The sequence below is a fragment of the Lygodium microphyllum genome, chromosome 25 (assembly GCF_053477565.2).
Source record: "Lygodium microphyllum isolate KBCC chromosome 25, Lygodium_microphyllum_v1.1.10, whole genome shotgun sequence".
Lineage (NCBI taxonomy): Eukaryota > Viridiplantae > Streptophyta > Polypodiopsida > Schizaeales > Lygodiaceae > Lygodium > Lygodium microphyllum.
The window spans coordinates 91278326-91301378 of NC_141159.1; the positions used below are offsets into that span (position 1 = coordinate 91278326).

General features: G+C 42.9%; 1 protein-coding gene and 1 pseudogene across 2 annotated transcripts; both read left to right on the forward strand.

Moving 5' to 3' along the window:
* The first annotated feature begins 1000 nt into the window (after nucleotides 1-1000).
* On the forward strand, nucleotides 1001-17249 carry LOC148014494 (NAD(P)-binding Rossmann-fold superfamily protein). Of its 2 annotated transcripts, none has more exons than XM_087667426.1 (12): nucleotides 1001-1164; nucleotides 1276-1331; nucleotides 1491-1560; nucleotides 6758-6856; nucleotides 6957-7105; nucleotides 7202-7240; nucleotides 7397-7489; nucleotides 15636-15734; nucleotides 16235-16348; nucleotides 16456-16539; nucleotides 16637-16702; nucleotides 16852-17249. In XM_087667426.1, exons 1-12 carry the CDS (start codon nucleotides 1083-1085, stop codon nucleotides 16939-16941), a joined length of 1041 nt encoding a protein of 346 aa, XP_087523552.1. In that variant the 5' UTR covers nucleotides 1001-1082; the 3' UTR covers nucleotides 16942-17249. The 2 variants fall into 2 exon arrangements, with proteins under 2 accessions (XP_087523552.1, XP_087523553.1); XM_087667427.1 differs by having other exon boundaries at nucleotides 1002-1164; nucleotides 1491-1524.
* Nucleotides 4220-4979, forward strand: LOC148014495 (enoyl-CoA delta isomerase 3-like; annotated as a pseudogene).
* Nucleotides 17250-23053: the final 5804 nt, after the last annotated feature.

A 23053-nucleotide genomic window follows, 5' to 3' on the forward strand; every position in this document is an offset into this window, starting at 1 on the left:
CTTCATTTTGCTCACAAAGCCAAAGTAGGCATGCTAAGAATCTAGAAATTGTGCGATGGGGCATAACTTTACCTTGAAAAGGAATATTTTGATAAGCAAAGGTGTAGTATTTGTGGGAAGGTTAGAACGATGGAGCAATCAATGCGTAGGGCTATGGTCATTGTTTATGTGCGAAAACCCTTTTAGACGAGCCTTGTTGGTATGCTTGCAATTCTTGAAAGATTTGGGATCCCTTCCAAAAACTACAAATTGTATCTATTAAGAAAGAGAAGCGGTACTCTTAGAAACAAACCCCATGCAGGTCTATTGACTTGTGTAGAGGAGAGAGAATAAGTTTGAGACCTAAAGCCCTACCCATGTTACTCCGGTACCCACATTGCAGACAAAGAGAGAAGGATCTTGAGAGGAGTTGCGTTAATGCACAAGGAGAGAGAATAATGCTGTGAAGAGAGACTTTGACCATTGCCAATGAATTTGTGCCACACAAAGTGGACTTGAGCTTGTTACAAAGCACATCTATTTTGGGAGGTTCTTAATCATCGAATCAACTTGTGCGTGGCCTGGCCCTATATTACACTCTTCAAAAGTGAAATTTATTACTAATCCTTGTAAAAGGAAAGCTTCCTTGCATTATACCCTTGCAAAGGCTACGTGCAAATTTTCTATGGAATAAAAATAGAAGTGCTAATCTGAAACTACCCTTCAAAGTTGTATCTAATAAGAAATGGAAATTTTGTCTAATAAGAACTAGAGGCGGCTCAGTAACATTACCCTTCACCGTGAAAGTTATTACTATCTATACTATTAGTTAAGGAGAGGTGGGGGGCGGGTGCCACGTGATAGCCCCCCACCTCCCCCACAAAAAAGAAAGAGAACGTGGGGGCAGGTGCCACGCGTCCAGCACCCGGTACCCCCCAAAAAATCGCACCCGCCTTTGCGTGGGGGCGAGTCTAGGCGCGGAGCGCCTAGTTCCCTATAAAAGGAAAGTTTCCTTGTACCACCCTTCCAAAAGCCACTGGCCTAGATTACCGTCCTAAAATCACCCTTCAATGTGAAATCCTGAGCTACTCTTCAGGCTGCACATGGCCATCTTCATGCTGTTGTGTTTGTGTGTAGGTGTGGGATCCTTAGCCTGGCTCATCTACAGGTTTGCAACGGCAGATGGTGAGCTTCAATCTGTCCTCCTCCACCTCCATTTAAACGGCAATTCTTTTGAGATGTCTGTCCAAGCTTGAGGTACTTCTTCTCACTCTTTCGGCTGATTTCTGTCTCCAGGCGATCTCACTTTGCTCAGGCAAGGCCCTGCACGACGCAGTGCTGTTGAAAACAAGGTAATCGCTTCTGTATGTAACCATCTCCATATGTTTTAGGTTGTTTGTATTGCTTGGTTTGCTCTATCTAATCTTCGTTTGCCGAATCAGTTCATTGTCTGAGTCATTTTGGATTCCAATTCGGTCGCATTAGTTAAATAATCACCATTATTGGTGCAGGTAGTTTGGATTACTGGAGCCAGTCAAGGCATTGGTAAGCTTGCCAATCATTTGCAGAATCAAGTGCTGCGTATGTTGCTGATTATGTAACTTTTACGGAAGAAGTTCGTCAGAAGATTAGCTTTGTTTTAGAATTGGCTTGTTTAGACTGCACATATTTGGAAACATATGCAATGATAATATGTATTTCGGATTTACTACACAAGCGGTAGTTTAATGTACAAGACATGAAGTGGTACATGTATGTGCAATACCATGTGAAATGGTATTGCGCGAGTGGCAGGTTTATGTACAAGAGATGAAGTGGTACATATATGTGAAATGGTGTCCATACGACAACAAAAGCTTGGCAGTACTCGTTGCATGCTTTGTTACTTTGTTGTATCCTGCATTTCCATCCCAATGATTCTTAAGGCTGTGGCTGAGGTAAGGAGGCTGAGCAGTAAGAAGTAAAGGGGCCATGGATGGATCAGAAGAGAGGACAATACCAGTTTTGACAGCTGTGGTAGCTTTGAGAACTGCTACTTTCAACCCACTGGAAGCCAGCAGCAGGTGACTGATCAGGGGCGCAGGAGGTGAAGCACCTCTTGTTGGTGTGGATTTTCAGCAAGTCTTCAGCTCAGAAATGAGAGAATTTGTGTTGATCTATCTGCAGATCTGCAGCCATGGGTTTAAAGTTTGCCCACGTTACTCTGTTATTAAATAGTAGTGTCACTCCAAAGCTCCACATCCAACTGCTCATCCACATGTATGTATCAAAAGGAAAGGGCTTCTGTTCTCGCAAGTGGGCAGCCTCAACGGATGGATTTAAACATGCTGAACTGTGTCCTTGTGCACTTCAAGCCAGAACCTCTGTCAGGAAAGGGATAGAAGAAGAAATACCTTGAATTCATGGAGCTGGGGACTATACCGGCCACAGTTCCTCCTAAAATTGCTAGCCAACTTGACAACTAGTTTTTCAAATCTTGCAACTCCCAAATCCTTTACCCAAGTCTGGCTACTAGTGTGGCGTTGCCAAATGAAATTATTGTTCACGATATGCATCTCCTAAGGAAACTTGGGCAAGGTGAAGAATATCTGGTCAGAATGGCTGCAAAAGAAGTTTGCCAAAATCATAGATGCAATATCCTTTTAAGTAATTAATTGCGAATGTCAAGAACATCCCACTTTGTTTGGAAAATAGTAAACCATGATCACCTAGAGTGCCCCAATCATGGCATGTGAAATCAAGTCCCAGTGATACATAAGATGTACATCTTCTCTACTGGACGTTTGATGAAAGGTGCAGCACAGGAAGCAGGCCATAATCTATCTCAGCAAGTGGATCCCTCAAAGATGATACTGAGGAAGTACCCAATCCTTTCTTACTACTTGTAAGCCAGAGAGAAGTGGGATCTATTGTCTTTAGAAGCTGACGTAATCCAGTATTTTCTGAATCTGGGAAGGATCCCTTGTGATTGTGCCAGTGGCCCTCCATAGGGATCATTTTATGTTGTTTGGTGACATGGCTGAATGCAGTAGTGCAGTTACCAGCTTCTTGTTATAACAAGTAATGAGAGTGCTACAAAACTAGTGAAGTGAAAAAACAAGAGAAGTGAAAAAACATAAATGAGAGTTACAACAAGTAATGAGAGTGGTAACAAAACTTCTCTTGCTCTTCTATGCAATATGACATTGAATGGGTGATTTTCTGTTAGATCGGTTGGGATCTGTGTTTTCACTTCACTAGATCAAGCATGATCAGCTCAAATCCCTTCTCTTGCGCTTCTGTGCAACGTGACTTTTAATGGGCAGTTTTCTGTCAGACCCATTGGGATCTGTGTTTTCACTACACTAGATCAAGCGTGATCAGCTCAAATCCTAATTCACTTAACTCTATTATTCTGTTTTGGCAATGCATGTACTCTTCTCTAATCTGTACACTAGCTAAAGGAGATTTAGATATCAGACCTACATGTAAAATTACATGGCACAATGAACAGAATCCGAGCAAAGAGAAAAAAGTATGTAGTAAATTAGAGAATTGAGATTTCTCTATTTGCAAATAGAGTGATTCAACAATGCTTCTGTCCAGCCAAACAGAGTGATGCAATGATGCCTTTGTCGCCCAGCCTTGTGCAACCATGGCAATCTGACCTATTGTAGGTGAGAAGCTTAAAGCTTGCTGGACGAACTTTGACTGGGCAAATGGATGACCATGGTTCTGAGATCCCCTCTGTTTTATAGCCTACGAAGTTGGTAGGCTAGTTTGACCATCATACCATATAATTTACCTTTGGTAGTTTGCTAAGCAATATTCTAGAAAATTTTTTCTTTACCAAGGCTCCAAAGACTGCTAGGGGGGTTCCTAGAAGCCCCTAGCTAGGAGGCACCTCTACGACCCTTGGCCCAAAATAGGGGTCTTTAATAACTCCCACACCCTGAAACTCGGTATAGTATGTGCAAGTCATAACCAACTTAATTGCTCCGTCTAACCCGCAGACTAGATCCTTATAAATCTCATTTTTACCATTGGTCATATAGACCTCATTACACGTTCAGCCCAAGACCATATTTTCTTTATCTTTTTTCTCCTTTTTTTCTTCAACCCCTCTTTATGGGACTCTTGAATCATGATGAGAAGCCACGTCTTTGAACGTTCAGACGTCATATGTGAGAAAAGAAAGCACATCGATCTATGCTTTTATTAACAAGCAAGGAAAGCAAAAAGAAACTGATGAGAGAGCGGGATGGGGGAGCTATGGTGGTTAGAGAGGAAAGGGGAGGTGTGCCTCTCAATGCTGACGGGGGATGGGGAGCATAGGTTCAATCCGCTGCTGGCAGATGTGATACTAGCCTGCATAGCCCCCTTATTCTAGAAGATTTTGGGGCCTCTTCACACCTGTAGCGGCAACGCTTGCCCTCTGCCTTCATCACAACCAATGAAGGCAAGTTCTTCTCCAATGGCACGGATTTGTCGTACCCTTTGCAGGAGGATGTTAGCCGCAAGTTTGGAGAGCTCCTAGGGGCCTCCCTGCAGCTGCCCATGCCCACCATCGCAGCGGTCCACAGCCACGCTGACGCGCTGGAGGCTTCATCTTCGCGCTGGTGCACGATCACGCGGTGATGCGGTTCGACCGCGGGTTCTTGTACATGAGTGAGATCGATGTGGGGATCCTGATCCTGGTAGGCCCTATGAGCGTGGTGTGTGCCAAGATGACCCCTAGGGCCTTCCAGGACAATGTCTTGTCTGGCATTAAGCACACGGTGGGCCAGGCAGTGGCTGTTGGGTTCATGGACTCCGCTCACCCTGACTTGGTGGCCACTCTCGAGGTTGCGCTCTCCCTTGCATGTGGCCTTGCTGCCTGCCGTTGGAAGCCCACCTACCACCTCGCCACCCATGCCACCATGTACCCCACGCCCTTCCGCTCCCTCCTTTCTCCTCCCCTGCCTTCCCTTAGCCCTTCCAAGCTTTCATCTCATCATACCAACAAAGGCAGAACAACATGAATCGGCATAGTCCTTAGCTTGCCATGTGTAAGCATCTCATGGCATCGTCCTATACCACTGGTTCCTACATGTCTGTTGTAAATATGTTGTGTCACGTTTCACAAGACCCTAAATTTAACTTCTCAGGGGCTATTCCTGCCGGCAGCGTTGAGGTGGGATCACATTTAACAAATTTTCAAATGTCGAATCCCTATTTTGTTGTTCCATGACTTCATAGTTTTGTGCAGTATCAATTTGTGTTCCTTCATGTATTATTTGTTTTAGGGGCCTCCTTCTCTCAGGTTGATTTTTGTCACAGCTATATGTTTTTACACGTTTAGCTTAAGGCCATATTTTCTTTATCCTTTTTTTTGGCTCTTTTTTCCTTCAACCCCTCTTTTTGTCATATTTTTTTCTACGAGGCTATGCTTCCTTTTTCCTACGTGACCACGCTTTTTCATTTATGAGGCTACGCTACTTTTTCATTTATGAGACTACACTTTTTCGCTCTCACTTCATTTAGTGTACCTCTTTGTGGGCTATTAGTCCCCAGGCTCAACACTACACGTCCCTGGCTGCTCTGTGGATTCTGTGCTCTGGTCTCGGCATTATGGTCTATCTGCACACATCCTTTAACATACAACTTAAGACCTTGGGGGCCTTACAACTTTGAGCAACATAGATCATTGGTTGATGAATGTTCATAACTTGAAAGCGTTTTCTTGTTACCTAAGGTAACCTCACTTGTCAATTTACTGATGTCTATGTAGAAGTGGTTGATTCTAGGTAGAGTTTGATGGTTGGATCTATACATGAGGTTGCAATTGAGGCTCCAAATTCTAGAAAATGCCACATATTTATGGAGATGTGCTATTTGTCCCACTTGTATTGATGCTGATATTGTATTGACACTTGACTGATGCATACAAAAACTCACTGCTAACAATCATATTCAAATGCATGATTTATTGCAGCCTTCAGGTTGTCTTGGTTCCTTTTGTTTTGTGTGGTTCACCTAGTGTTTGATTTTTCAATGAGAGGACTGCTAAGTATACATCACTAAAAGCATTTTCTCTTTAGTTAAGGTGATCTTGCTTGTCAATTGACCTATTTCCACATAGATCTGGCCAACTCCAGATCGAGTGGCTCCATCTGTGGGATGGTAAGGTCTGGGTAGATGGGCTGTCGATTGAGTGTCCAAGTTTTTGCTAATATGAGGATCTTGGAGGAGAGTGATTTTTCGCACTGGTAGTGACACTTCATTGCTACTTACAAAAAGCTACTGCCAACAAGCATACTGAAATGTGCAATTTATTTCAACTTGCTTTCATTTCTTTTGCCCTGTGTAAAACCTAGTGTTTGTCTTTCAAGAAGAGGATGGTTGAGTGTACATTACTCAAAAGTGTTTCCTCAATAGTTTAGGTAACCTCCCTTACCAATTGACCTCGTCTTTACATAGAAGTTGTTGATTCTAGATAGAATGGTTCTATCTTCACAATGGTCAGATCTGGGGTATATGAGGGTGTCGATTGAGTATCCAAATTTTGGCAAATGCCATGCACTTGGAGGTGGCCTGTGAATTGCTAATTTCTCTGATTTAGTAAATTTTTTTGCTGCATACGGGACAATGTCTCTCTATCGTGTGTTGAAGTCATGTGAAAAAACATTGCTATTTGCTGCATATCTTTGCAAGGTATATTGTAGCTTTGTTTTCTCTATTTGATGCCTGTAGGCATATAGCGCACAGGGATGTTCCCAGATGTTGATTTGATCTGTAAAATGTATGGACTTTATTCCAGGAGAGGCTCTAGCAAAGGAGTTTGCAAGACTTGGGGCCAAACTTATTCTTTCTTCTCGAAGGCCTGAAGAGCTACACCGAGTTAAAGCTTCACTTTTGGGTAGTATTTTAGGACATGGTCATTTCCGTGATACATCAATGCTAGTCATCTTCTGTTTACGTAGAAATAGATAACTTGATCTGGAACTAGTGATCTGTAGGCCTTCATGCACCTGATGGAGTAGTAGTACTGCCACTGGATCTTGCTGCTGGTGCTGAAGAGCTTAAACAAGCAGTCAAACTGGCAGAAGCATCTTTTGATGGGGCTGGAGTTGATTACATTGTGCACAATGCTGCAAACACACGCCCTGTAAACTGATTTGTAGTTTTTCCAGTTGTGTAGTTGTGGTGACCAGTTGGAATTCAATATTTTGACCCACTGCTTGGCTTCTTTTTGTCCCCCCAGAAAATGGCAGCCCTCGAGGCAAGTGATGAGTTCTTAAAGGTATGGTTAATTCAAAAGTAACTATGTTAGAAGCAAAGTTGAAGCTTGAAGATGACACTTGCATGCAGTTCAAAAAGCACCCAATGTTAACTGCAAAATGCAAAAGACCTTTTCGTATCTATTGAAGTTTCTTTACGAAACGTTTCATACTGACAGACTACATTTGAAGTCAATGTATTGGGGACAATTCGACTCACTCAGTTACTTGTTCCTTCTATGCTTAAGAGGAATCACGGCCATATTGTTTTGGTATATTGCATCCTTTACCCCATTAAAATTTTATTTAGTTTGTATTGTGAATCAGGTAAATGGTTGATTTTAACTCTTTTATTTCATTTATGTGTGAACCATTAACAGAAATGGCTTAACAACTCTAGAGCAACTGTCATGGGTTCAAATCAAGTTGTGTTTCTAAAATATAAGAACCGCATTGAATTTAGAATATGACTAATGATGGTGGGGTAATCTGTGAGAGTGCGCAACGGAAGAAGAACACGAACACAGAGGAGGAGAGAGAGAAAGCAGGGAATGAAGGAAGAAAATCTGCACTGACTGAAATGAATGCTGAATACACTGAAATGGACTGATCAGTCCCTGCACGCAGCCCACAGCGTCAGTGAGGGCACCAGATCAGGCTGATGACGATGGCAGCACCACCACGGGGGAGAAGGAGTGTCGGAATCTGCAAAAAGACAACTGACCAAGTGGGGAGGGGGGCTGCCAATAAATAGGCAACGGACAAACCCTAACCCTAACCCTAAAATGGGCGCAAACCCTAAAAGTGCCCTAAAATGGGCGCCCCACAACAGTGACCAAAAAGTGGCCGGGCAGCCAGTGGCTGCCCACTAAAAGAGGCTAAAAAGAAATACACAACCTAAAACAGCCAGTCAAGAGTGACTAGCCTCCCCCATCATAACACATGACAGACATGTCAAAGCTCCTAATGTCCTCGTCTGACTCAGACTGAGGCTCACAGGCAGGAGATGACAAGGCATGACAAACATGACTGCTAACACCCCCTCTCAGATCCTGGATGTGGCTGAAGGCCAAGGGAGAAACGGATCCTGGGGCGGCAAGAGGAATGCCAATGTCGATGAAGTCCGTCGATGTAGACTGCCGCTGAAGGAGCTCCTCACGATCCTGGGAATCCCCCTCTAAAACACTAGGGGCCAGGGAATCCACAGCCGCATCACCGAGATCGTCCCCCTCTGAAAGGGATGGGAGGTACGAGGGAACCACCGGAGGAGAAGGTGGGGGATGGGAAGAAACCTGTGGAATAGAAGGTGCACAAGCGGGAACGGGTGTAGGAATAGACTGCCTCGGAGGACCCTGTATCAAAGAAGGGAAATGGAGCCTGTAAAGCTCGCGCTCCTGCCAACCTGTAGATGAATCCTCAATAACAATGGCATGCTCGGTGAAGATCACTCGTGTGCCAAGCCTCGTAAGACCATAAACTGAGAGGAGGGGAAGGCCCAAATCCGGAACATGTAGGGCATGTGAAAAGGAGCTCGAAGGTCGGTCGGTAAACAAAGGCAATGTGCCAACACCACTAATAGGCACCGATAAAATGTCACCAACAGTGATTGAACCCTCTGATGGACGGAGATCCTGTAACAAATCACCTCGGGAAGTCATATGACTCGAAGCACCACTGTCCACTAACCAAGGCTGCGCATAAGACACTGCAACCACGGAAGAAGGATCCTCCTCCAAAGCATGGATATGAAGGAATACTGACTCATGGGTAACAACTGGTGTAGAGGTAGAAGAAGGCTCCGATGTAGATCCATCCTTCGCTCCCGGACGAAGGTGAGGGTACTTCTTCCAGCATTTCTCCTCGGGATGTATCCCTTTCCCACAGTGTGGGCGCTTCGGTCTCTCTGAATTTGAGTCAGAGCCTGAAGAACTGTCCTTCTTCTTAGCCTTTGACTTCGTCTTCTTCTTCTTCTGTCCTCCCGAACCTACAACAAAGGCTCTAGTGGAGTCGGATCCACTAGCACTGACCTCTCTGAGTTGCTCGTCATGCTCCAAGACAAGCGGGGATAGCTCCTCCCATAGAAGCTTCTCACGGGTCCTCGATGTAAGAAGGCTGGTGTAGAAGACATCAAACCGAGGCGATGGCAGCTGAGTCAAAAGAATCATAGCCATGTCTTCAAAAGATATCGTCCGACCGAGGGATGCAAGCTCATCCCTCATATCCTGTAATCTGTTGATGTGGTCCTTCATGGAAGGACTATCATCAATAGCGAGCATCTGCAACTTCTTTTCGAGAGATATCCGGTGGGCAAACGTCTTCTGTTGATAGAGAGACGCGAGCTTTCTCCACACGTCTGCTGCACTTTTCAACCTGTGAACATGAACAAGGACAGAATCCTGCAAACTCAGAAAGAGGAAAGATCTAGCTCTAGAATTAAGCCGATCCCATAAGGCTGCACGATCCATAGATGTCCCATCTGCGGGATCCACCTTAGGCCGGGGAATAGGAACAGAAACAAGCTCCCAAAGATCGAAGGAGTCCAAGATACACTCCACCTTGCAGGACCATAGAGAAAAGTTGGAGCCATCCAACCGGTCCTCTTTGGGCAGCTGAGGAAGTACGGGTACCTGTACAGGGGGTACCAAAGGCTGCATCGTCGGCCCACTGGAAGGGGATCGCCGAGATACATGAATAGAAGGGGGACGGGAAAGAGGAATAGACTCCGGACGACGGTCCTTGTGATAGAAATCACGCCTCCGTTCAGATGAGCGTCGAGACAAAAGCTCATCATCTGAGTCATCAAAACCTATAGACTGATGAGAAGACATCTTCCAATCTGCAAAACACCAAACACCAAAGAAAACTGTGCCGATGCCGAAGAATGACCACCAGAAGGGTCACCAACCACCAGAAGAACCACCAAACTCCAGGAAATCAGGTCGCCTATCACCAGGAGGTGAAAACGCAGCTGTGTAGGGCACAAAATCCGGAGGGAAAGTTGCCAGGCACCAAAACGCAGCCAAGAAGAGAAGCGCCAGCTGGAGATGAGCCGCTGGGAGGGAAAACGACCACCTTGGATGCAAAACGCAGCCTGTAGTGGAGTCGCCCAGCTGAAGAGAAGGCCGCCCAGCTGAAAACACAAGTAGATAGGGGCTGGTTGATGACGTGGCAGCCTCTGGAAGGGGCTGCTGCAGCAAACGCAAATGTATAGACCACCTGGAGGGGCCGCCTGGCTGTTGGAGAGAAGGGGGGGCAGCAACAGATGATAGATGTGGTGTCTCTCCAGTCGATGAAGACCTCCGTGCTCTCAGTTTGGCGATGATACCATGTGAGAGTGCGCAACGGAAGAAGAACACGAACACAGAGGAGGAGAGAGAGAAAGCAGGGAATGAAGGAAGAAAATCTGCACTGACTGAAATGAATGCTGAATACACTGAAATGGACTGATCAGTCCTTGCACGCAGCCCACAGCGTCAGTGAGGGCACCAGATCAGGCTGATGACGATAGCAGCACCACCACGGGGGAGGAGTGTCGGAATCTGCAAGAAGACAACTGACCAAGTGGGGAGGGGGGCTGCCAATAAATAGGCAACGGACAAACCCTAACCCTAACCCTAACCCTAAAATGGGCGCAAACCCTAAAAGTGCCCTAAAATGGGCGCCCCACAACAGTGACCAAAAAGTGGCCGGGCAGCCAGTGGCTGCCCACTAAAAGAGGCCAAAAAGAAATACACAACCTAAAACAGCCAGTCAAGAGTGACTAGCCTCCCCCATCATAACACATGACAGACATGTCAGAGCTCCTAATGTCCTCGTCTGACTCAGACTGAGGCGCACAGGCAGGAGATGACAAGGCATGACAAACATGACTGCTAACATAATCATCATTGCTTGGTATGATAATGAGATGCAGTCATTCCACAGATCTACAGGTCACATGTCCATTATCGCAGTCATTCCATAGATCTAAAGGATATATTTCCTGCATGGACCGTTTCTGATTTGGACGGAGATCATCCATGTGATAGGGGCAGTTGATGATGCCAGGGCTGGGCAGTAGTAGAGGCAGGCTAGGGGCAGCAAAATGCAGCTACCAGAGGGTGGGCAGCCTCTAGAGCAGCTTATGATGTCATCCATAGCAGCAGGGCTGCCTAAGGATGATGACGACTGGCTAGAAGAACAGTAGGGTGGCAGCTCCTGGATTGGGACATTGGCAGCTGGGGAGGGTGATTGATGTTGGTTGGCTGGTGTAGTGGTAATGATTGAAAAGGCAAGAGTGTTGGAATAAGGATGGATGCCCACAACATTCCCTTTCATAGGGGATTTTGGTGCATTTGTCCTATTGTCCAAAATAAAGCCTTTTCAATAAATAATTGCTTTTAAAGTTTTTGGCTGTTTTGAATGGAGTAAATTAGGCAATGATCCATGATATTTTTGTGTTAACATATGCCTCTATTTTGAAAGCTTAACTCCATGGATTCAAGTCCTTAGGCCCATCTCAAGCCCAGTGCGAAAGTTCATGATGAGTCCTTGCTCCACAGCTTTGAGCTGCCATCGGTCCCCTCCCCTCCTCCCCTGTGGGCATCAAGTGGATCGTGGTGCACAATGTCACCCATCACATGCCATTCAATCCCGTTCACACTTATGAATCTTGAAATGTTGTGCCTTTTTGCATACTGTCGATATCTTGCAAGGCATGTTCAAGTCTATCCTTCTCTCTTTTACACTCTTCATCACACTTTCTCTCGAGACTCCACCACTTGTTGAGGACATTTGCTGTTTGGTAGTAGGAAGTCGCCTTTGACTAAGCCGCTTTATCTTACCCTCCTTTCATCATCAAGTAGTGATGTAATGCACCAAAAAGCATTCCAAAGAAGTATGTGGATCATTAATTTTCTGTCATGTTCTTACATGCTAGGATTGTATTTAAATTAGAGACAAACATTGTAGGGATTCATTGGTTCTGATTGGGCCAGGCTGCCAGAGACACAATTTGTGCCACTCCCTTGGTGGCTCCATGTTCTTTCTTGGCATAAAACCTTGCATGAGGTCGACAATGGCTATGGCAAATCAGCTCTTCCAAGTGTGAGCTACCTCATATGAAAACCATTGGTAGGTTGGGGTTCCCACCCTTGAACGAGATCCCACAGGCCTCGTTAATCCAAGACATTTGGTATCAAATTCGACCAAGTCACAAAGTTAGACTTGTTGAAACAAGTCTTGTCACTAAATGCATCCTTGGTTGATGCAGATGTATGGATGGTTATGTGAGAAGTTAGATAAGTGGATGGCATGGAATAGACATGTTGGTGATGTAAAGAAGCACTTGAACACAGCATACAAACACAATCGTATGACAAAGGAGAAATTGATAAAAGAATGTGGTAGGGTTAGGGTAACTCAAAGACAATGAACACTAAAGATGGATGAATAAATAAATACAATGCTCAATGCAGCAAACACACTATGCAAGGTCATAGGTGAATACCAAACCTTGAACTTTTGTGTCTCTAAAGGACCGAGGTAGAGGGTACGAGATGGAGAGTGTGTCGTACTTTGATAGATCTTGAAACACAACATACAACCTCTGAATGTGTACAGCAGCAACAAACACAGATCTAGAGAGTTGGGGTCAATGTTAAACAGGTCTAGGACAGCTCGAATAGAAGGCAGCAGCATGGAAAGTGTCTAAATGAGGTGGGGGGTTGGAACATATTGAAAACACAGCAGTAGATGCTGATGTGGCAGGCTGATGACTAGCTAGATGCAATAAATGCAGGCTGAAACAGGTCGTACAGCAGCAGCTTGTGGAAGTGGATGGGCACTAGCGAGTTCTTGGGCAAGGTCAAACTGCTAATGAATTTATTTTCAGAAATTAAATTCTGAAAATTAATTAATTAAAGCCGGAAATTATTCTTGCCAAGTGGCAAAACAACTTGCCACTTGTGAAAACTTCCCATGCAAATTGGAGGAGGGCTGTTCGGGGGACTGGTTGAGGGTCATTCTAGCATTCAAAGGCCAAGGGAGGAAGGAAGAGCTGTTGGGTGAGCTTTGAGAGAGGCGATAGCTGATTGTGCAGCAAGACAAGATGGACAGTTGGTTTCCTTCTCCACCTCAGTGAGAGGCGGTGGCAGAAGAGGAGGGCTCGTCAGGTGCATCAGGGTTTTACCCCTCTTTTAAAGCTGTTGGCGCCATCAGAGTTACCGATCAAAAGATACTTCTTTCAGCTGATTTTTCTCTCTCTACATCATCCTCTCTCATCCTTTGACCATCCCTCAGCCATTCTTAGAGCAATTTACAATTTGAGGTGAAGAGCAATTGTAGAAATTGCTGTTGAAACCTTAATTTACAGCAGAAATCAGGGTTTTTCATAGCCATTTCGCATCCTTGCCAATTATTGAAGACCCAACACCTGTGTTGTAACTCAAGGCTAAGAGGGTTGCAACTGAACCAAGGGGTAGCCCATTCACCAATTATTGTCGTGCGGATGCAAGAGATTGAAGACCCAAGGTGAGCCTTGATTGTTGTACAATCAAGGGGCAGACTGTGCCCAAGCAGTGCTGGTTGCTTTATCACAACTAGTATATTGAAGATTGCAGGAGATCAGCTTATATCTCATTGCACTTCAACCTCAGAGCAATACAAGATTTACATGGATCTGACTCTGCTGAAAACTCCTGCTAAATTGCTTCAACCACTACTTTGTTACTTCAGATAGCATAATTGATCCTCTATGCGTATCAACTGCCTTGTGGTGGTGGTGGTGTTGTGCTTTATGAACAGTTTTACAAACTTGTTTCATGAATGGATCCATGTCCATGATCCTCTGTACAGTTCTTTCTGGAGTCTGAAAGTCTCCAAAATGCTCTGTTGATTGGTATTTGGACCCCTACTTCATCAAATGATCTCCGCGTGTGATAAGTGTATCATTGATCACATGCTCAACCTATGGCAGGTATTTTTCCCATCATAATGATCCTTACAGCAACGGTGTAGCATAGTTACCATGGTTGTATTGGAATATGGAGTCTGCCCACTTGTTTGGGAGTGGAAAGCTATGGAAAATACCAATCGTGTGCCAAGGCTATTGGATAATGGGGTTCCAAACTTGGCTGGTGAGCGTTGTATGTCTCTTGGACATGATCTTCTTGGGCAAACCCATGACCTTGAAGATCCCCTTTTGACAAAGAGCCTTGCAATTTTGTGGTGCCCATATTGGACTTGTCAGCCCATCAAAGGCAGGACACACCCAGGGAGGTAACACTCACCTCTGGTTAGACCTGTCACCCTAAGCCACTGGCACCGCACCCCCCTTGGCACAAATGGGGTCCTCAAGTGTGGGATATCACCCAGGCTCACCTTCGGTTAGACCCACCTCCCCATTCCACTAGCACAAGCACAATGCACCAACACGTTGAGAAAGCACCCCCCTTAGGTAGAGCACCGCACCTTCTCCTTCAGGCACCCCAAAAGCGCCAAACCACCAACTTCAAAGTCCCTCATCAACCCATGACATCCAGTTAGCTGCTCCGACAAACATCATTCTTAAGCTTCCACAAGCACCCGAGTTTACATGTGGCCCTCACCCTTACACCAACCCAATGTTGTGGATCTATCCACCTTAGTGAAAATAGCACGATTACCCTTTTCTTGTCTGGTCACGAAATCCATCAAAATCTACAAGAAAGGCAAGTTTGGATAGGCAAGGTGCTAAGGGCTATAACTTGCTGCCACATTCCAGTTGTCTGGTTTAGATATGTCTGCCATGCGTGGTACACCTGTGCATATTAGTGAACATCATGCTTGGTGGCCAAATAAAAAAAGGACTTCCACGGGACTTTATATGTAAGTTCAACCGTACACTAGTGGCTCATTAGAAACTATAACAAGAAAGTGGATTGCTTACTTGACAAAATCAATAACTTAGGCCCCCAAAAAAGGATTTCCATGGGACTCTATATATATTTGGCTCATAAAATCAATAACTAACCCTGAGAGATTTAACCCTACATGATGACTGGCTCATCAAAAAGGCATAGAACTTGGTAAATATTAGCAAAAAAAGAGTTGAAGAGGGAATGTTGTTGAAAGTTTGACATCAAATGAGAAACGCAGTTGATTTTTGTAACACTTGAGTCTCTTCCCTCACACAAGTTGAAATAAGTAGAATTGTCTGTGTATCAACTAGGTTGTACCAGGGGTTTGTAGCTTTGCAACGCTATAAGATTAAGCAGTTGCTATTTGGGTGTTTTTTGCTGGACATCAACACAGAAGGTTATAAGCAGTCTGTGGTTGGTTTGTAACCAAATCCTGTTTCTGATGGTATTTACTATTTTGAGGTGGTTTGCTGTCTTCACTTACCTCATATGAATCTGAATAAGCCTGGAACTAAAGGGTCTATGCCGAAGTGAATTTCAGGTCAGTAGTGTTGCTGGCAAGACACCTTCACCTGCGCAAGCTGTCTATGCAGCCTCAAAGCATGCGGTCAATGGTTACTTCCACTCTCTCAGAGCTGAGGTGAACTACATGACAAATCCGTAGTTTTTGAGGGTAGAAACAAGCAAACAGCACTGAGGCATGGTAAAAGAACTTTGTAAGAATGTTGTTTGAGAGCTGCAATTTGTGTGTATTCTATTCTTTCAAATATTAATGCATCAAGCTTCGAAATGTCTGTCAACTTTATTCATTGGAAAACCCAAACTCTCCTTATTGGTTAGGATATGCTAATTGGCCAACAGTTTGCAGGTCTTTATGTTTGTTATACATGTTCATTCTGTGATTCTTTTTCTATCTGGTCTCTTGACGCTAGCATGTTACTGGTGACAATTTGAACATTGAACTTAATCATCACACACACATGGGTGATCACTAATTTCTACAGGGATGATATGCATACCTGTACCTGCATGCAAGATATACTCAGTGGTAGAATTCTGCACGAATTTCATTGTGCATTTCATGGCAGGGCGAAGAAGTGTATAGTATAGGGCATTAAAGGCAATATTGGTTTCATACAGGTAGGGCAACAAGGGATCAAGGTGACAGTAGTTTGTCCTGGTCCTATTGATACATCTGCATCAGAATCTGGTCAAGTTTCAGATACCAAACCAAAATCTGAATCAAAATTGGAGGTAGGTTAAAGAAACTGGACTTTATGTGGTCCTTGCTGAAAACATGTTACTGTAATGTAGCCTTAGACAACTTATAACGTCCTTCATCCATCCTTGGCTTATCATAGAGACGGATGCAAGTTTCAAGGTGCGCTGAGCTTATAGTTATAGCAGCTACACATGGATTAAGAGAAGCATGGGTCTCATGTCATGTGAGTATCATAAACGAATTACTCAATTGCATAATTTGGGTTACTAGTTTTCTTCTGTGTTCTTTATAGATCCCATCTGTTCTGTTAAATCTGGCAGCCAATTCTACTCGTGGTTTACTTGGCTCAGTATTTTCCGAGTGTGGCTTATGCACTCATTGACAAGGTACGATAATCTTCTTTCTACCCATTGCATTCTTTGATGGCAAGTCAAAAATTGTTACTGATCCTTTTGATTGTTCATGTGCATTATTCTTCTTTTGTTCAAAACTAAATTTTGTGAATGTAAGGTCCCTCAAGTTTTGCTTGGTGCAGCTTGGACCCAACCGACTCACTGCCAATAAAGAGGGCAAGGGGGCGTACAGTGTTAGTTTGTTGTTTGAGCAGAGCAAGAAAGAGAATTGACTGTTAAGGTGCCACATCATTGGCTCACATTATGTATTGTGAGAGCATAATTTTAGCTTACACATCTTCTGTCTACAAGTCTCTCACTTTTCACATATGTGCTTGAAAGGATCCTATTGTGTTTATTGCATTTAATATCAAAGTTGGGAGTCTGAGAACAAAAAGGACATTATTTGATGGGCTGGAGTATTAGCAAACACGTTAGTAGTGGTGTTCTCAAAGAATGAAACACACAAATAATGCTTTTCTTTTGGTCTGTAAAATGGATATCAATTAAGGTGTTTATGAACAGCAAAATGCTTTGCAAATGGGTGATGAATTAAGTCATACCAAATTAAGGTTTGGTCAAAAGACATTGTTACTGGTTGCCTAGGTTGCTCTGTTCTAGAACAATGGAATAGCTAAAAACAACCCCCTATATTCCATTGATTCACATGCATCATCTATTTATCCGTCTTCCACAGATTGGTATTGCTTAGCCACTTAACATCCTTGTTTGGTAGGAGTGACCAGCAGATGCTTATTACAAGGTGGCTCAACCACATTGACAAATTTTTAAGTTGTCATGGTCGAGGATGCTTTTGACTCTGTCCAGCATTATTCCTCTGTGCTCATGATATCTATTGTTTGGTTGTAGTGCATTGTATCTGCAGTTTTGAAATGATAAAAGAGCAAAGTTATCTGCGCGCAGCAAAAAGTGAAAGCACTGATTGTCCACAGGAAGCAGTAGACACTTGAGAGTATGATTAAAAATAATCATCAGTAGAGAAAGGCGAGAGAGCAAGCAACCTTCCTGGGCATGTGAGCAAATCAGAGGAAAGCAATTCCATTTGCAAAACAAACATTGACCACAAAGGTCTATCTCTACTAGCACCATTGACTATATGAACACCACGTCTCTATGCCCCACTTGTGAACAACTAAGATCATATTTTTTAGAGTTTTCTTGCATACAACACATCTCTATGTAGCAAATAGGCGCACAACTGCTATAAACAAAAAATACTTGTGCTCGACTTGCAGTGTACGATTTGCTTGCCGTGTAGGAAAATGTTGGCTTTTCTACATATCATGGGCTGCACTGGGCAGCAGATTGAGCTGCCTGGGTGGCATGTATGGCTGGCTGGGTGGTGTACTTGATGGGCAGCAGCATAGGCAGTGCATTGGTCTTTACGCTGGTGGTGCTGTTCTCCTAGCTGACCTGATCAGGTCCAACCACTATGCTGGCTGATCTGCTTTAGTTATTAGCTTTGTGTTGGCTATATATGATCTGCTCCTTACTTATTCATTCATCCTAGAGAGGAAGACATTCGGAGTGTTGCTGCTGGTTATACATACAGAACTGCGTACCATCGTCTCTGAGTGCTTCATGCTCCTTACTTATTCATTCATCCTAGAGAGGAAGACATTCGGAGTGTTGCTGCTGGTTATACATACAGAACTGCGTACCATCGTCTCTGAGTGCTTCATTTTCTATTTTCAGTGTTTGTCCTTTTGTGCTTTATGCTTCTGCTTCCAGTGTGTACTTTCATATGGTATCAGACATCTAGCTTGCTAGATCCTGGTATGGACTACTTGGAACATAGAAACGTTATCTCTTGGACCTGCTTTCTTACTGTTGTGGCCTCCAGACATTTTAGTGCTGTGTTTTGCTGCTGTGGCATATGCTCTAGTTGTGGCTACTTGTGCTTTCACCTTCTACACTCACATTTTTGACCTTAAGAGTGTTGTTTTGTGTTGATTTAGTGTTTCCGCACTTAATGGTGTTTACTGTTGCATCTGTTCTCATTGGTTCTTGTGTGTAGTGGTCATTCTTGAATTATGAACTGTAACTGTTGAATTTTATGTTGATTCTTGGGCTTTTGACCACATAGTGGTCCAAGTATCTCTCTGCTTCCTCAGGTATATCTTGAATTTTTTCCTTATCGCATCCATGTGTGCTAACAAAGAGGATAAGCTCCAAGGTCTTGACTGTCACACTTGGGGTGCTATGATATGAAAGCTTGGTATTCGCAGAAGAGACTATGATATATTGTCTCTGGTTCTGCTTCTCAACCTCAGTGATGAGACCCTTTTATCCACTGATTTTAATGAATAGGGCTTTCTAGAGAATGTCCTACTATGGGACCATCATGATGGTTTGGCATGTGTGGGGCTTCTCTGGTGTGGTCAGCACCGACCGTGTTTAGGCTACGGAACTCAGCTTATTCATATCAATTCATTGCATCATGATCTGGATCTTTTGTTAGTACCAAAGAAAAGGCAGTTTGAGAAAGTGCAATTCTCAGAGATTTTTGAACAAAATTTGTACTTTCTGCATCATGTTCTTCTTTCTTTTTTTCATCCTTTGTTTGCCATAACAAGGTGTACTTCTTAGCTTCTAAATGTTATGAATTGGAATTGGAGGGTTCTTCCTCAGTAATCAGTAGTAAGGGATTAGCCATGGATGCATTGCTTACCTTATCTTAATCATATTATATACCTTATTGAAAGCAATAATAGTGCAGGAAGGGAAGCTTGCACAAGCAATGCATTCCAAAGTAATGGTTACCCTTTACTCTTAGTCCTAGCATCACATGAAATTGATTTAGATTAATTGGGAGTAGGGGAAAATTCGACCATTCAACTACACCCAAAAAACCTGCGGGGTTGAATGAAAGTGAGATATTCTATTGTATTAAATTGTGGAATTGTGATATGGATACTTGTAGTGAAACAATTCAACACAGGGTGATGTATAATGAATGCAATATTCAAATTATATTGTGTTTATCAACCCTTGGAGGATGATGCTTATGCCATTTTGCCCCTTTCCTCTTCTCTTCTTCTTTCCCCCCTCGTAACCTTTATTCAAAGCCAATTTTGACGAAAATATTCACCTTATCTTACAAAATTGATGTCAAATGACCTCTTCGTCCTTTTTCTTCCTTTGAAATTGCACGGAATAATGCCACAGGTGTCACAAGCTGCTTGGGGTGCTATGGGCATAGGAAGTGCCAAGGATGTTGGGGTCATGGAGAGTCGATAATATCAGTGTATGCAAGGTAATGTTCCGTTTTCATTCTTCTATAGAAAAAAGAAGAGATTGTAAGGAAAGTGGAGAAAAGGTTCCCATTTCAATAAACCTGGTTCACCAAAAGTAAAAATATTATAGATTGTGTGGAATTAACAAACCCACCCTTGACAATCTGTTAGCCTCCATTAGCTATTGAGAGCATGAAAATATGTGCCTTTAGATTGGCCATAAAAGCTAATTGCTAGCTTGAAAACAAAATCATTGAGATAAGTTAAACCAGATTAATTAATGGAGATTGAGGTAGTAGTAGTGCTAAGCAATCAAAACAAATAGGTTCTCATAGTCTTTTGTGGCTCTGATGGAAAATCGAGTTGTACCCAATTGGTTCAAGAAATTGTGAATTTTCCAGTCTCTCCAGTAGACATTAATTTGATAATCTTTAGGTAACAATAGATAAAAACAACACTTGTTAGGATCCCTATTGGAACTCATGGGTATGAACTAGCTTTCCATCCATGCCAAAATAGGTAAGAGTTTACCTATTTATTCAGAATGCTTACTAGAGGTTAGTAGATTGATTTCAACACAAGGACCAATAGTTTTTGCTAGATAGAAGTATTGCTTTTGAATGGGTTGGCTCAACATCAACTCTTGGTACTATAGTTGTGGGAATAAAGGGAAAGGAGGAGTTGTGGGAACAAAGGGAAATGAGAGAATCTTGGGAGATGCAATTAGCTAATGCTAAAGTCATTTTTTTCTTTACCTTATAGGTGACTTGATCTCCCAAAATGATATTTTTGTGCCATGGCACAGTTTATGGAGGAACATGAGTGGAAACAAATCTTGACACATGTCTAAAATGGAGGCCTTCTTACAAGATGGCATGAAGAAATTAAGGAGGATTTTGCTAAAGAGGAGTTTGCAGATACTAAGCACCAAGAGGAACATATCAATTGACTCAATACCAAAATCAAATACTAAGCACCAAGAGGAACATATCAATTGACTCAATACCAAAATCAACAATGTCTTCTCGATATATAGCTTCTTGCACATCCCAAATCTATGAAAGAACCATCGTTTAAGGGAGCATCAAACCACCCTTGTTTTTGGTGGGCTCGATAGTAAAAATCAATGTTTTGAGAAAAAATTAAAAAACTCAAGTGCAACAAGCTATCGGCCTCGATGAGCTCACACCAAACAAACTTAAGGAAAAACCAAAAGAGATTGCCAAGATTAAGGTGGTCTAAAAGGAAGGCAAGTAGGTGGTATATTCATCTTATCATCATTTGTAACATTGTTTCACTTTCTAGTCATTCTAACATGTGCTCGGCTATTAATGAGTTTGTGTTTTCAAAGTCCATTGTAAGTCGCTAGAACATGTCATGTAACCAAGACTCTCATTTGGGAATTTTAAGGACCCCTAACAAATTTCTATATGTAGGAATGAAGATTTACGATGGAATGAAGATTTATAATGATTTGTAAAGCAAATTTCTATTTGCAGGAATGAAGAAGACTGTGTTCAAGACGCTTAAATCAACTAAATCATTTGTAGTTTCATCATTAGGTTAGGCCCATGACTTGACCTCTTCCACCAATAGAATCTCTTAAACTTAGTTTGGTGTAAATCATCATCACATTTGAGGAGTAAAAGATTTCGATGTGAACCCTTGGGGAAGATCAACTTGATATCCCTAGAGTAACTTGTATCCATTGAAGAGAAGTTACATCCAATGATTGAAGCTTGGTATGCCACAAGTGAATGTTTTAGGCATGAAATGCAATAGGGTGAATACCTCTAGCAACTAAACCTTTGGATAGCATGGTTGTAGCATTTGAATGTGCATACTTTGTAGCAGAACTCGAGTTAGCTGAATCATCCACATGGGTTGATACACATAACACTTAGTATCCATTGTGTATAGCTAGGACTACTAGCGTATCTAATCCCATTCGCTAATAGGTCAACACAAAATTGTGTCGTTGGATCATTGTAGAACTGTTCGTTCTTCTTGCTTTAAGGTCGGTGCATGTTTTAAGGTCAACTAGCCTTAACATCAGCACATGCATAACGTCTCAAAGTCAGTCAACCACCTTAGAAATCAATACTTCAGGGTCAAAAAAACAAACACAAATGCTAGAATCTCCAAAAAACTATTACTTGCTGGTACTTTTTGTGGGATATCTCCAGATTTTCGGGCAAAGCTCTAGCTCATGTACAAGGCTCCATGCACTATGTGGGCTACACATTTATGTCAACTCCAAACTATGCATGATCATCTTTTAGATGCTTGTTTGTTGGGGACTATTCCTACAAGCTCCCTCTCAAGTATGATGGTGTGGTAAATGCATTGAGGGCTTGGACCTCATCTCAACTAGTTAGCTTTTAACATGTGACATCTATGTTGTTAGAACACGAGTTTGGTCTCTAAGTTACAAGGGGGACACTTGGCTGTGGAAATGGCTATCTAACAATACTTACAAGTAGAGAGAGGGGAGATGAGAAGAAGGGGAAGTAATATATTTCTAGTAAGAAGGGATATCTCTAGAAAGATTGCAAGAAACTTGTGGCTTCCAAAGGAGGTGGCAAATGGTCATGCTAGCAGCACTTTCTACTAATTGATAGGATTAGGCTCAACCACTATGTTGGCCAACTTGCTTTAGTTCTTGGCCTTGTTTTGGCTATATATAGCATACTCACTTATCCATTTATCTTGCATGGAGAGGGAAAAAGATAGTTTTTGCTAGTAATATACACAAAGTAGTGTACCAGTGATTGTGTACTTTGTTCATGCTTTAGTGATGGATTCTATTGCCTATTCTTGTTGTCTTTGAGTTCTTTGTTAATTGCTTTAATTGTTCATTGTTTAGTGTTTTTCTTTATGATTTATGCTTTAATAGCTTCCATTGCACATTGTGATAATATAATGTCAGACAATTGCCCCAAAGTGATGACCTAATGGTTGAAGACTTGGGCTCATAATCGCAAGGCTGTGTTGCTAGGTGCTTTACTTGGTTGGACACCTGTTTATATGGTACATTCAAGAAAGTTTGGGCTATTGCTCACCTAGGATTCTCAGGTGATGCTCTTGG